The sequence below is a fragment of the Podarcis raffonei genome, chromosome 3, assembly GCF_027172205.1.
Source record: "Podarcis raffonei isolate rPodRaf1 chromosome 3, rPodRaf1.pri, whole genome shotgun sequence".
NCBI lineage: Eukaryota > Metazoa > Chordata > Lepidosauria > Squamata > Lacertidae > Podarcis > Podarcis raffonei.
In genome coordinates, this window is record NC_070604.1 from 63,168,034 (window position 1) to 63,183,847 (window position 15,814).

General features: G+C 45.4%; 1 protein-coding gene across 1 annotated transcript; it reads left to right on the forward strand.

The window, feature by feature from the left end:
* Positions 1 to 6,299: 6,299 nt before the first annotated feature.
* SLC35D3 (solute carrier family 35 member D3) lies at positions 6,300 to 15,592 on the forward strand. The gene is made up of 2 exons (XM_053382024.1): positions 6,300 to 6,888; positions 10,227 to 15,592. Exons 1-2 carry the CDS (start codon positions 6,453 to 6,455, stop codon positions 11,051 to 11,053), a joined length of 1,263 nt encoding a protein of 420 aa, XP_053237999.1. The 5' UTR covers positions 6,300 to 6,452; the 3' UTR covers positions 11,054 to 15,592.
* Positions 15,593 to 15,814: the final 222 nt, after the last annotated feature.

Consider the following 15,814-nt stretch of genomic DNA (forward strand, 5'->3'; position numbering starts at 1 on the left):
TGTGTGCGTGTGTGTATTCATTGGTTGGGGGGGGGCAATCAAAGTGGATTACTAGTAATAATGGCTAAACTAGTTCTGGGAGGCCCCTGAGGAAATGCAGAGTGCTTGGTTGCCCACTGAGATACATTTACTCAATGCTTTGTGGGTAAAATCTATTGTTCATATTGATGTAGATTCCTCTGGGGTATCTGTACCTGAGTATATAGGCAATGGACTGAATCAAACATTGGTTCTCTTCAGAGTAAACCCATTAAAAATAATGACTCGAGTACATTTATTTCAATAGGCATACTCTGAGGAGGACTAACATTCAATCTAGCTGGCTAGCAGATGCTAGCTTGTCATGCGGTTGTTAGGCTGATAGAGAACATAGATATTTTGTTTATCTTGCCATCCTTACAGAAAGGACTCTGTATATTCTGCAATAGCGTTATCAGATTGTACCAGCTCAGAACATGGTGCAAACAAAAGCAAAGCACAGACTAGGCCAGGTCTATGAAACCTTTGGCCCACCCGATGATGTGGGTCTCCAGTTCCCATCAGCCTCAAGCAGCATAGCCAATAGTCAGGCATGGTGGGAATTGTCCATCCAAATCTTGATGGCTGGAGGTTCCCTATCTCTGTAGTTCTTAAACTTGAGAAGACTGGCTGGGGGGGGGGTAATGCTTAGCCAGCTTTTAGAAGCAAAGGTTAACCCGGAGAGTGATACCCAGCAGTCCTATAAAATGTGAATGAATGATACAAAAGTCAGATTTTCTTAGTGCAAAATTTGGAATATGTACGTAGTATTGTTGTACCCCACTCCTTAGGAAACTGCTCTGAAGTCCTTCAGTCTAAACCACCACCCACTCTTTCTTGACTGGTTCATGCAATAACAGCAAGGAAATCTCTCAGTGGAATGTGATTGAATGATCTGTGTGAATGTGGCTGAAAAAAATCTTGCCACGGGAACAGAAAATTTGGTGAAGTTTTGGCAGGAAATACCTGTGATCATGAACCTGAAGGAATGTGATGCCTTCACACTTTCCCCCTTGTGAAACTTCCATTCCAAAAGATTCTTTGTCATGTGTCTGACCTGTGGGGTAGGTCCTTAAAAGACTGACAACAGGCCTATGACACACATGCTTAAAATCTACAAATGCTAATTTATATGTATGGATGCCACCTTAGGCCAACTTCCAGAGAGGAAACTGACCTGTAAGCAAAACTTTGAAATATTAAAAGTTTTTTAAAGGCGCTGAGGGGGGTATCCAGGGCCCAGTGTGAAGGACTTGGGGCTCAGACCACCCTCTAACAATATCCTTGTGCCTTGATTCCTTCAATTTATGCAGCATATGTCCCTAAGCAGTAGCTAATTTTCCTGGAGATCTGCTTGGAAGTGAGACAAGGTGAGCCAGTGTTGCAGCCACTGCCGCTTACCGTATTTTTCGCCCTATAGGACGCACCGGCCCATAGGACACACCTAGTTTTTTTGGGGGGGAAATCAAGGAAAAAATTTTATTTCCCCCCCAGGTTTGCGCAGCCATCCCCAAGCTAGAAGAGGGAGACGGAGCGCTCCGTCTCCCTCTTCTGCCTTCAGGGACAGCCTCTCTAGCCTCCGTGGGGCAGCGGCTTGCCCCGCTGTCCCCCGAGTTTGTGGGGCTGGCGGGGGGGAGAAGCAAGTTTGCTTCTCCCCCCCCCCTGCCAGCCTCCAGATCAGGTCGGGGAATAGCGGGGTGGCGGTGCTCCGCCTCCACGCTATCCCCTGAGCTTGTGGGGCTGGCAGGGGGGAGAAGCAAGCTTGCTTCTCTCCCCCCCCCGCCAGCCTCCAGACCAGGTCGAGGAATAGTGGGGTGGCGGCGCTGCACCTCCCCGCTGTCCCCCGAGCTTTTGGGCTGCAGGCTGCTGCCCGCAAGCCTTGCGAGCCCGTGGGACCTCCCGCCGGGCTTGTAAGACTTGCAGATAGCTTCCTGAAGCCTGGAGAGCGAGAGGAGTCGGTGCGCACCGACCCCTCTCACTCTCCAGGCTTCAGCGAAAGTCTGCAATTGCCCCATAGGACGCACACACATTTCCCCTTCATTTTTGGAGGGGAAAAAGTGCGTCCTATAGGGCGAAAAATACGGTAATTTTTTCCCTCTCAGAAATTTTGGCCAGTTTTTGCTCAGGAATGTTCAGTGGCACAGGTTTTATTGTATCTGTCCTTGTCTGGGGACAAGAATAAACATCCCAAACGGTCTCATTTACTGTGGCAAATTCCACAGCATCCTCTATGCTAATAGCAAACGTTTTCTCCGAAGTGCTGGTCCTTAAGTAGCCAAAATGGCATCATCCAGGCACAAGAGGGAGACAACAGCAGGCTTGGAGGTTTGTGGTGGTGGAGGGGAAAGAAACAACACCTCCAGCATAAGGTTGGTGGTAGAAAATCCCCAAAACAGGCCACTGAAGACTTAGCATGCTCAGTGACCATGGAATGCTGACTGATGGGTTGAAGGGGAATGGAAACCAAAGGAAAGGGAGGAAAGAATGGAATATCCTAGAAAATTGTATGACTCCATGCACCAGCAAACTACAGGTCCCAATTTGAATGTACATTATTTACTTCCTTCATGGGGGGGGCAGGGGCTCATAAAATAATAAACTGTTAAAGCAACCCAGCACCATCAAAATCCATCACAAAGCAAAATTTGTGGGAAATGTCAGGGCCAAACCTGTGTGTGTGTGTGTGTGTCCCCAATCTTCAGTTGTTGTTGTTGTTGTTGTTGTTGTTGTTGTTGTTGTTGTGTGTGTTTCATGTTATTTCTGTTACATTATATTTGTTGTTGGAAGCTCAGCAAACTTTTATTTTCCTGCAAACGGGTTGATCAGATAAGGGTGATTAATGTCAATGATTAAATTATAAAGAAGTGTAGAAATAGAGCCTTTTTTTGGCCTCCTTGCTGCGTGTGTGCGTGTCCATGCGTATGCCTGGGTCTTCTTCCACCAGCATCACCATGAAATTGAGATTTCAGAGGAAAAGAGATTATCAGCCCCTCCACTGGGTCCCTTAATGCAATTTAATGGTAACTGGCAGCAGTGTGTCCTGTTTTCATTCAAGATCTTATCTAGAATTGGTGTGCTGGTGCTCTTCATTCTGTTCTACATTTAACACGCTTGTCCATCCCATAATCCCCAGCATGGTCACAAAAGCGTGAAATCATAGTGAGGAAATTCAGAACGTGCATTAAGGTTATGCTAACAATGTTTAAAACAAATCATATCAAGAGAGGCATGATGTAGCAGACAGAATGTTGGATTTGGAGAAAGGGAAATGAATTCAAATCTCCATTTAGCCATGAGAACCACAAGGTGACTCTGAACCAAGTTGCTATCTCTTAGAGTGGGGGCGACGGGACCTCTTTTCAGCCAGAAGCTCAGAATTCCCCAGAGGCCAGTGATGTGGGACCAGAGGCAGAAGTAGTGGGTGTGACTCTTGCCTCTGTACAGTTGGCTAAATTCCAGCCATGGAAAAATAATAATTTTCTATACACATGGACACAAGTCTCCATCTGGGCAAGCAAGGGGCATTCACAAGGACATATTCTGGTCAGGAAAATAAAATAATGGAGGACATGGAGTAAGGCTGGTGAGGGATACGACTTGGGGAGGAAGGATAGTCTATGGTTGGGATAGGGAACCTACAGGCCTCCAGATGTTGCTAGACTACAACTCCCATCATCCTTGATCATTGGTAATGCTGGCTGGAGTTGATGGGAGTTGGAGTCCAACAACATCTGCAGGGCCACCGGTTCCCCATCCTTGGCCCAGGGAGAGTCTTGAGAGCCAGGCAAGCCTGGAGGGCTGTATTTGGTCCCTGGGTCACAAAGGAAAAAACCCCTCCCCCATATCTCATGGTGACTAGCAGCTCTTGCTGAATCAATGGGGGCTGCAAACTATTATATGTTTGCTGCATCATTTGTTTAAAGGGGATGAGTGGTATTGCTAGGAAACATTCTACCTTATAAATTTAAAACATTATCATCACAACTTTTTAAAACTATACTAAGTTTTGGGCATGAGTTAATGGAATTTTGTAGCTGGTCATTAAGGATGTCCCAGCTCTGCTGTCAGGCCTGTAGCTAGACTTGTAAGTCCTAAGGATGAAATAGTAAATTAGTGAAATTTAAAAGCAATTTGTTTAACATGCTTAGAGTAGTTGTTTTATTTTAAATTTATGTAGATGCCCATCAGTAAAATTATCCAGGCAGCATACAAAATAGGTACAAGATCCCAACAGGCATCTATCTATCTAGCTGGCAGCTGCCAAGAACAGGCTGCTGGACCAGATTAGAAGTCAGAACTGCTCTTGTGTTCTTCACAGAAAACAGCACAGTGATATTAATAAATGTAGTAATGCATCAATACAGTAATTCAATTATTTGTATTTTCATATTTTTGCCCTGGTGGTGTCTACCACATTTTTCTCAGGCCAGGGTTTGTGATTCACCCACAACTAGCGTGCAACAAGCAAGAGGAGGGGAGTTCAGTGTGGAAGCTGCTCCTCTCCCCGCTCAAGGTGTGGCCCTATCCTGACTGACGAAGTGGGTTGGGGGAATGACAGGCGTTCCTGCCCAATGCTTTATTAGCGACTAAGCCTTAGACCGCTTGGAAAAGGTCTAACAGAACCCAGGTCTATCTGAGGCTGTTAGCCATGCGCAGACCCAACGGAGCCCTTAGTATCAGTTGCTAGGGGACTAAAACTAGACACAGGATCCTGGATTTAGGAGGATATTCAGTTTCACCTTCTTATCTAAGTAAAGCCCACGGAACAAAGCGAGAAAGGATGCACATGATTGGGCAGCACATCACCGAAGAAAGTCCTAGACGCTGACTGTCCACCGTATTCGCATAATTAGAAAATGTACAAATCTGTGCAGGGGGTTGTTTGTTCAAATAATCGCGTAGAAGTAGCTCAAAATTAACCTCTTGGTCTTACCCCATGCGCTTGGAAAATGGATCTTTTAATATCCGTGCGTAATCTTCCCGCTTCTTGTTTCCGTTTCAAAGTCCTTTGCAAACAAAAAAGAAAAAAACAAAAAAGCGGGGAAGAGAGTAGAGAGATCGCGATAAGTTTTCCACATCCTCCTCCAGTTCTTCTTCTTCTTCTTCTTCTTCTTCTTCTTCTTCTTCTTCTTCTTCTTCTTCTTCTTCAAGCAGTCCTTTGGGTGATGGCAGGTGTCAGGCGGAGTCATTTCCCAGACGCGCTTAGGTGGCTTGCTGAGTTGTTCTGGCTGCGCGCTTGTGGATGTTTGGGCTGGGAGTTCCACGTAGGGTTTGCCGGGATCATCCTGGAGGTGGTGTATGTAGTAGTTGCAGCTCAGGGCATCTCCAGTCGGCTGCTTCCTTTAAGATCCTTCCCAACTCCAAAGTTCCCATTGGGCACTTTCCCTTCTCCCTGCTCATACATTGACAACTGGTTTTCTTTTGTGGTGAAATTTCAAAGCGTTATTTTTTAAAAACAGAGATAATATGCTATTCAGAAATCACCGCATTATTTAATTACCTTAAGCTCTGTGGTGCATTCATTGATAATTTGCCGAAGCACTGAGACTCCAAACACGCGCACACCTCCCCGTGAAGGGTTAACTCTTTGCTGCTGCTTTCGAGGCACCTGTTTCTTTCTGTCGATTGCAGAAAAGCGACCAGGCGCAAGACTGGATCAATATTTGTACTGCCTTATAAAGGACCCTACCCACATTCATTCAATAAGGATGGATGCCTATTCCATTAGCGTAAGTGAACTGCACGGAAAAGCCTAACCTATAAATTGGAAGTTGTGTTTTGGGCTTTGTGTGTGGGTTGCTTGACATATTCGACGAGGCACGCCAGGTCTGGTTTGTTTGTTTTCGCTTGGAAGGAGAGACAAAACTTAATGAGGATTCCTCTCTCTCCTTTTTAAAGATAAAGGTTGGGGGGGTGGCAGTTGGAAGGGTGTGGAGGGGGGATTCCACCTACCCCTCGATCTTTTGATTCAGCCCCGCTCCTCCTCCTCCTCCCTTTTTCTTCCAGGAACAAAGCGAATCCATGATTCACGCGGGTCAAGAAGGAAGCGCGGCCAATGCACTCCAATTGTTCCCATTTAATTAAGGTAATGGGAAGCGCCCGGGCAGCCAGCCCCCCTCTGCGTCAGCAAGAGGAGCTGCTGGGCGATGGTGTAGGCAGCAGGTTCCCGAGCCTGCAGAGGCATTTCCCCGCGGATCCCGTCCCCCCTCCCGCCCGCCCCTATTGATCACTGTCCCCGTCCAGTCCGTCCTCCGCGCGCGCTCTTGGCGCACAGCAAAGTTGCCCTTTCCAGCCTCGCAGCTGCTTCGGCGCGGAGCCCTCCAGCAGCGCCAGGCGAGGGGCGGCCGATCGCGGCGTCCTCAGCAGCAGCAGTAGCAGCAGCCGGGAAGGTAGCACCGGCTCCGGCGGGAGGGAAGGAGGACGCAGGACGCACCATGCAGCTGTGCCGGGGCCGCGCGTTGGGCATCTCGGTGGCGGTGGCGCACGGGGTGTTCTCCGGCTCGCTCAACATCCTGCTGAAGTTTCTCATCACCCGCTACCACTTCGCCTTCCTGACGCTGCTGCAGTGCCTGACCAGCTCCACGGCGGCGCTCAGCCTGGAGGTGCTGCGGCGACGGGGCGCCCTGGACATGCCGCCCTTCGGCTTCAGCCTGGCGCGCCTCTTCGCCGGGGTCACGCTGCTCTCCACGCTCCAGTCCAGCCTCACCCTCTGGTCCCTGCGCGGCCTCAGCCTGCCCATGTACGTGGTCTTCAAGCGCTGCCTGCCCCTCGTCACCCTCCTCATCGGCGTCCTGGTGCTCAAGAACGGCATCCCCTCCGTCGGGGTCTTGGTGGCCGTCCTCATCACCACCTGCGGGGCGGCTCTGGCAGGTGAGTGATGGAGAGAGAGGGAAGCCTCGCCACAGCTCCTCCTCGGTCCGCACGGCTCATTTCACCAGGATCCTGGGGGTTCTACCCTGTCCTGCCTCGTTCCTTCGATTAGTCCCCTCTCATCGCCCCCTCCCCCCTTCATATCCAGCTCCTTGGCATGCCCAGCGCAGCCACATCACCTCCCACTCTGCCCTTTCCTCACCCCATCACTTCCCGACTCATCAGCCCCATCACCCACCACGTCCCTTTTCTCTCTCCACTCTGGTCTTTCGCTTGGATTCCCACTGACTCCTGCTGCGACCCTCATGCCACCTCTATCTTACCTCCTTCCACGCTTCCTTAGCTTTTGTTATTACATCTCTGATCATCTCTAGAGCTCGCCTCAACCTACATCATGTTTCCACACCAACCTTCAACACAGCAGTTTTCCCACCCCTTAAATATATTTTTATGATAATATATTTTCAGCCTAATATCACTGTCCAGTCCTTAATAAAGTGACTATAAAGGTTGGAAGGTGGGTGAAAAGATAGAGATGTAAAAACATGTAATGTAGTTTCTTCCCATCCTCTCAAATACTTTATTCCACAGTTACAAGCCTCAACCAATTCCCATTCCATCTCCACCCCTCAAAACACCCCAGTAAAGTCATCAGTATCTTCTCAGCCAATATTATATGAAGATTAGTAGTACCTCGCCAAAGTTCATAGCTCCACACTCTTACCACTGCTCCTTCTCCCATGACTCCTTGTCCCATCATCCTCCCAGTGGCAGGGTCTTGTCTCATCCTTCCTCTTCTACACTCAAGCATACAGTTCTGCTCATTAGCAGAGGCTGCCTCAGGGCTGCTTCACACAGTATGAGCTCCCTGACATGGCTAGTTTTATGTCAGGGTACACATCTGTCTGCCATTCTCACATGTATTGCACTGTTTGCATAAATACAAACTATGTCCGAAGCTGCCAAGGTTCTAACCCAAACTTGCCCCCCCCCTTCCATCACAACTTACCACCCCCTTCCCCTATGTCATGGGTTTTCTAATTTTTTTAAATACTCATTTTCTCTATAATAAAGAGTTCAGTGAAGGCTCTTTCTAACTAAAAACACACAGGTAGATCACCTCCATGTAAGAAGAAAAATATGTACACTTGAGTACACCTGCAGTACCTCTGTCGTCAGTCAACTTTGCACTCCTGTGTTTTCTATGCATGACCCATGGACGTGATTTTTCCTTTATGGGGATTATCTCCATGCAGGAGAAATGTCATGTCTGAAGTGGCCCAGCTGATTTCCCCCTCTTCTTCCGCTAGCCCCATTTTATTTGCAGCTGCCTGGCTTGTCTGTCACATGGCAGCTGTTGTTAAGGATGAGGAAAAACTCTCGAGAAAATCCACATTATGGATCCGTCAGGCAGTGCCACTGTCTCTACAGTCTATAATTAAAGTCTATTACCAGTGCCATTAATAGACAGGGGTAAATTCTATTTAGGAATAACTGGATTGCCAGAATTCATGTACACATGTATGCATGTTCAGAAGTGAGAACTAGTTCTGAATTATCAAGGATAGTTAAGCTGGGGTGAATATGACTGGGTTAAAAAAAAATAATGCTTTAGCTATTGCAAGAACTGTGCAGATAGAATAATTAACCAGCAATTCCCAATGTCTTTTTATCTGGTTATTAAACAAAGTGGGGTGTCATATTTTCTCTCACCTTGGAAATAAACTCTTGCTTAGTTTAAAAGGATATGAAAGAATGAAGCACACAAATGAAGAAATATTTGCCCTACAAAGAGATTTGGATATTATTTTATTTTATTTATTAGTTAAGAGCATTTATGTACCACTTAATCATCAAGCCCTGTAAGCAATTTACATAAAATCACTATGAGACAATGACAGTCAGTAACTTAACTTCTATATTTTTCCCCTATATAAATATTTGTGCCATTTTCCCCTATTTGTTTGTTCATGAGAGGGTGTTATGTAGAGACAGATTGCTCAAGTTGTGTCTGCTTTCCATAGAAGGCAGTAGTGCAGTTGGCCAAAGTTGGATTCTGGACTTAGTGCTTTTAAGGGGGCAGTGCTCTTTAGATGGTAATGTGGACCTTTATTCACCTCACAATCTGGAAATGCAGCCCTGCTGCATCTGAGTACCCTCCTGCTCATTCTGCTAGACCAGGCGCTGGACTTCCTCCCCACTCACTTCGGGAAGGATTCAGTCACAGACAGCTAACTAACATGGGCTGCTGGGGTATATTCTGTATTAATTGGATGACCCAGAGTGTGTTCAGGTGCTCTTATCTGTGGAGGAAAAGGAACAGCTTCCTCTCTTATGGCATAAGTACCTTGATCACTGTACAATCACAGGGGAAGGAGATGGGGAGAGAGAAACCTTGTTGCAGGGAGAGGAAGAAGCTTGTTCACTATGTTTTCTTACTTCTTTGCCACACTTCTTTGCTCAAGTTCATACAAATTGAGGGAGTGTTAAAATTTACCAGAGGAGATGCCAAGCATCTTCTGGCACAGGTGACAGGTGATTTGGTTTAACTTCAAAGGATAATTTTTAAAACAAATCTACAGGAGTGTATTTGTGAATAGGTTACCATCACAATCTATTTATAATATTTAAAAACAGCTTTAAGGGTGCTTTGGGAGTTGGAAGGGGTGCAGTGTATTCATCCGAGAAAATATCCAGCAGGTGTACCCTATAATCTTAAAAAAAAGGTGCGTATATCTTTTGCAGCGGTAGCCAAATCACCTGCTACCCTTGGCTTTTCTGGGCCACACAAATATGCAAAACTGTTTTGACTGGTGAAACTCAGAACAAAAACCCTAACCACGTGTAAAAACAAGCAACGACTGCCCTGTCATGGTGCCTCAAACTAGGCTATTGTCAAACACCTCACCGTCAATCCTTTTGTTTCCCCCAAAGGGAATGCAAGCAGATATCGGCTCTACAATATTACATATCCAGCTGAGTAAATTCAAGCTCTTTCTATTCAAAGCATTATAGGAATGAATGTAACAAGTGGGCTTCTGCATGTATTTGTGGGTAGTTACTTGCTAAAAATTCCTTTAAATGAGGGCTGAATATGAACATTAGAGACCCCTGTGAAATCTTGCATTTGTGCTCAAGGCAAACGGCCTGAGATTCAAAGTCTTACTCATTGCTACTGCTGCAATTGCTCTGGCACTGACCTTATCGCCTGCTGTAGGAGAAGAGGGGTGATCCTGCAGAACTAGACTCGTGATCTCTCTGAAATGTTGCTATAGGCAGAGTCCCTACATCCTGGCATGTAAATGCATGTTTCTTTCTCTTTCTTTCAAAATTGGCAGGTGCGGGTGACCTGACTGGTGATCCTATTGGGTATCTGACTGGAGTGCTGGCTGTGCTGGTGCACGCAGCCTATTTGGTACTCATTCAAAAGACGAGTGCAGATAGTGACTATGGGCCCCTTACGGCCCAGTATGCCATTGCTGTTTCTGCCACACCTTTTCTCATCATCCTCTCCTTTGCCAGCATGGATGCCATCAATGTCTGGTCCTTCCCAGGATGGAAAGATCCTGCCATGACCTGCACCTTTATTGTGTGTGTCGTGATTGGCTGTGCCATGAATTTTACCACTCTCCACTGCACCTACATCAACTCAGCTGTAACCACCAGTTTCGTTGGGGTCGTGAAGAGCATCGCAACCATCACGGTCGGGATGGTGGCTTTTAGCGACGTGGAGCCTACAAAGCTGTTTATAGCTGGTGTGGTGGTAAATACCATAGGCTCCATCATTTATTGTGTGGCCAAGTACATGGAAACGAGAAAGCAGAGTCATTACGAAGACTTGGAGAAGGAAATGAGGGAAGAGGAGAAGAAAGAATGTGATGGAGAGCAGCCACCTTTTGTAATGGAGGAGATCTCCAAGGACACAGAGCATGGGGAGACACCAGTGGAGGAGTCAGCAAATGGAAGCGACCAGCAAAGCACAGAGGAGAAGGACAGCATAGTGGGACAAGGAAATGCGCCCATTGTCACTGATGGTGGCAACTCTGAAGCAGTCACCAACAGCTCATTAAAGGATGCCTACCTTGGAGTATGGAGGTTGGTTAGGGGGGCTAATTATATGAAGAAAGATTACCTAGTAGAGAATGAGGAGCTACCAAGTCCTTGAAGAATAATTTATTAGCAAATAATCAAGGGTATGTGCATTGTTTTCCTTGTGGTGGGAGTACAGAAGGACAGATGCTTTCATATGTTCACAGACAAATCTTAATTGTTTATTAGCAAGATTTTACCTCATTCTGAAGGAACAAAGGCACCATGGTCATGCTTCGATTCAGTGAAATCCCATTTTTTGTGGACTTTCACTGAAATCAAAATCTCTGAGATCAAAACCAGGCCTGGACCACCAAGCAGGTGCCCCCACCACACACCACAGCTTGCTTTTATATTCACATAAGTCAACTTGATTGAATTAATAGTGTGTCCCTCTGTAAGTACTCCCTGAAGTACTAATGGAATTACTCTCAGCAGTTAAAAGCATGAGACCCCAAAGCAAAAGCTAAAAAGATTTGTCCAAAAGGTAATTCAAAAGGAAGTATCACTGGATTCTCTGTGGTTTGAAAGCTAAATGAATGGGAAGTGCAAAAACCGTGAGTCATCTCACGGATCCCACTTGCCATCTTCCAGATATACTGCAAGTCCCACCCCTATGTGGACAGCCCTTGCAGTGAATGAATGGAAGTAAGATAAGAAGATCTTCCTGATAATTGGGCACCATCCCACTTTCTCTCTGCCTATTCTGCCTTTGCTGACAAGATGAGAGAGGTGTGGGAGGTGGATTGAGGCTTCTGTATCCCAGCTGGCCTCAACTTTCTCAACTAGTCTATTTTTAGTTAACATTCATGGTAACAGGCAAACTCAGTGTGTTCAAAAATACTTTGTGCACTGGAAAGTTCGGAAGTTGTGTGTTATTTTAAAATGTATTTCCAGTGCAGGATTGTTGAAAGAATAAACCACTCTGAGGGTTTCCCCCCCTCCTTACGATCTACAGGTATATAAATTTTATGAAATAAATGAATAAACGTAAGCCATCTGTCCCCAAACTGGTGCCCTTCAGATGTAGTTGGACTCTAATTCCCATCAATTCCCATTAGCATGGCCAATGATCAGGGATGATGGGAAATGTAGACCAAAATATATGGAGGACACCAGGTTGAGGGAATGTGGACATAAAAAGTCCACCTAGTACATCATCCAACCAGATGCATTCAGGAAGTGTACAAGAAGGTCTTGAAGGGAACAGCCTCTTCCACAGTTGCTGTCAGGTGATATTCAACAGCACACTGTTGCTGAAAATTGAGGCTGTTGTACAGCCATTGGCAAAACAATCCTCCATTAATCTGCTGAATTCCCCTTTCAAAGCCCTCTGTGCTAGCAGCCATCAACAAACGTTGTGATAGTGAATGTTATACATTAATGGTCTGTGGTATGAAAAAGTACTTTCTTTTGTCTTATAACAGAAGCATTATAAGGTGACTTGGGGCTGCATTCAAAAGGAAAGTTTGTAGAAAGGAGTTGATGAGGTCAGGTGTGAGGGGCAGGGATGGGGTGGGGTGAGGCAGTGGCAGTGAGACCACCACCACCAACCCAGAGCTTCCCTCAACCTTCCCCAAGCAGCAAGTTATAAATCGAGGCAATCGTCTCACATGTCCAAGTCCCAGCAGCCTTAAGCTGGATTGAGTTCCTCTTATCTACCTGAATGCTACTCAAGAGCTGAATGGGTAACAAGAACATATTGATATGGTCTGGGTCCTCTTAACATATGTATCTACTAGAAATTATTTACACACACACACACACACACACACACACACACACACACACACACTTGCCTCAACACATCAGCCTTGTTTGCACTAAACAAAATGTGTTTCTAACTCATAGCAGGGTCGGGGTTGCATGTGTAAGCCTTGAGTTCATGGACAGTGGCTGCAGCAAACTGAAGTATCTGGAAGCACATTTTACTGCTTCAGGCATTGGCCTGTTTTGCACAACATGGTAAGCCAAACTATGGCTTATTGGGGCTGTGTGAACATGTAGGCTCCTGCAAAAGAGCTCACAAGTGCACTTTGCTCCTCAATTATTATTATTTCTTTACTCCTGCACTAAGCTAAGCCAAGGTTTATCATCATCATCATCATCTATTATTTATTATTTATACCCTGCCCACCTGTCTGGGTTTCCCCAGCCACTCTGGGCAGCTTCCAACAGAATATTAAAAACACGATAAAACATCAAACATTAAAAACTTCCCTAAACGGGGTTGCTTCATAGTTAAGCTCTAATCACATTCTGTAGCATGAATGAACCTTGGCTGCAGCTCATAGTTAGTGAGAGAGCTTAACCACAACCCTGTGTTTGGACAACACACTAAGCCAAACTTTGGTTTACTCTAATTCAGCATGGGGTGGGGGTAAAAAAGACTAAGGAGGAACAAAGTGGCTGCAAGCTCTTCTCTGAGCCCCCACATATTGACATGGTCCCAGTAAACTATAGTTTGGCTTAACTATGCAAATCAGCCAATATCTGAAGCAGTAAACTGTGCTTCCATATCCTGAAGTTTGTTACAAACAATGTCTGTGAACCCAAAGCTTGCCCACGCAATGCCACTCCTGCTATAAACTAGGAGCATGCCACAAATCGTAGATGAGTCACACAAAAGGCAAGCACATGTATGCTCTTTTTATTTCAAAGATGATAGGCCTGACCTCTACATGAAAGCCTCTTCCACTCCTGCTGCTGTGTTCCCCATGTCCCACTCCCAATTTCATTTGCAGACTACTTCTCATGATTTGGGTATTGTGAAGAAGGGAAGAAGGAGAAAGCAAGGTGCTGAAGTAGGGAAATTGGCCTTCCATCCAACATTCCCCAATGAAACCCCTTTTCCTTGAGATGCTACTGAGAACAATCAAATGGACAAAGACAGAGACTATAGGCAAAATTTACCAGTTAACCATGCTTTTTCACTGCAGGCACAATTTTCAGTCCTATATAGGCAGAATTCAGTGCAACTCCCACCCTGCCCATTTCTTTCACTGGACTTTTATGCTCACTAAAGCCTTGTTGAAGCAAGTGGAGGTTAGGTTATATCTGTGCTTGGTGGGCTTTAGCCCATAATTGTTAAATGGCTTCAGACTGGACCACACTGTGGCTGCATTTAAAATTTGACTGACATCAATAGAGTACTTGGCTGTGATTTAAATGATCCAAACTGATCACATACTTTGTGTGCAGAAGGTCCCAGTTTCAATTCTGGGCATCCTCCCATTGAAAGATCTCAGATTGCAGGATTGAGGAATACTCAACAGAGACTTTGGAGAGCTGACAGCAGTCAGAGTAACAAGTGGCTTTCAAATCCTGATCCAGAGAACCTTGTAGTTCCTCTCCTTAGGTGTCCCAGGTATCCTGCAATGAGAAGATCAGTGCAGTGGTACCTCGGGTTACATACACTTCAGGTTACAGACTCTGCTAACCCAGAAATAGTACCTCGGGTTAAGAACTTTGCTTCAGGATGAGAACAGAAATCTCGCAGCAGCGGCAGCGAGAGGCCCCATTAGCTAAAGTGGTGCTTCAGGTTAAGAACAGTTTCAGGTTAAGAACGGACCTCCGGAACAAATTAAGTTCTTAACCCGAGGTACCACTGTAATGGTGGTCTAATTTCACTGAAAGTTAGATTGCCCACCAATCTTCCATAACCAGCCATGTCCAAACACAAGAGAGCATTGACTGTGCTGGTGAAATGACAATGAAGCCCAGAAGACCTAACCAGTGCACATGAACCCAGTATTTTCTCCAAGACAATCCCCCAGAATTCCCTTCAACATACAAGGGTTCCATGGGAAAGAAGCTCCCCAGATAACAAGGATTCTTGGAAATGAGGAAGTATGAATCACTGGTGTCGCTTGTGCGCGCACACACACATATGAATTAATGGCCTGATTTGACATACTTTAGTTTCATATATTCATATGTTTTCCTTCTAGCAAATTCATTGCTTTATCATTCATTTAAACATGTAGTTATTTAATAACATTTTCTACCCTTGAATATTAAAATAGGTTCATTCTATTATATGCAGGCAGGTGTGGTTCAGTAAATTAGAAGGCTTAACTACTTTGTAAATTAGTTGGCCAAGGCACAGAATAGTGATTCCAGATCCCTTTTTAAATATGTTCAACAAGCCATGGAGAATAACTTGATTTTTGACCACACAACTCTTTTGGTACCTGGAGGCTATGAAGTGCTAACTTACCACCAAATATGGTGCCTTTTCCACATGCTTTGTGGGAAAGTCCTGGTTTGCTGCTTTTAAAAGTGCTAGTAGAAATATCTGAAAATACCAACAGTATTGGACACTTTTAAAGTGTGCTGGTGAAACTTGTACAGTGTAAAAAAGAGAGACAGAGGAGAATGCGTGGTTATGCTCTATCTCTGTTCATAGCTTAACATGGGTGTTTAAGAATTCCCAGCTTTTAAAAAATGGGGATTTGGTAAATGCAGCCCAGAGGAGGTTTTTTTGTCAATGAAAGAGACTGTTGTAATGTAAAATGATATAACTATTGCCTCGTGCTGAGGCATTTTAATTGCATAAATAGAAGACTTCAATTAATCTGGAGAATGAGACATGGTAATAAAATGCATTGCTTTACAGATGCCTTAAGAAGTTTTTATTTTTGTTGGGGTGGTGAGGAGACGAGTAAGTGGACTTAAACTTTAAATTTACTTATCTGATGTATTTGTGATCCTGTGTGTGTGTAAGAACGAGACAGAGCGCCTGACATGCCTTTCGTAGATTTAGGTGTATGTTTTAGGGCATTATACACCACTGCTTGTGGGACGCGGGTGGCGCTGTGGGTTAAACCACAGTTTA

Excerpts from the sequence above, each read along its gene's own strand:
- SLC35D3 (XM_053382024.1), top strand. The coding sequence starts at position 6,453 with ATGCAGCTGTGCCGGGGCCGCGCGTTGGGCATCTCGGTGGCGGTGGCG. Across the intron at positions 6,889-10,226 it reads CTGCGGGGCGGCTCTGGCAG|GTGCGGGTGACCTGACTGGT; the intron begins GTGAGTGATGGA and ends CAAAATTGGCAG.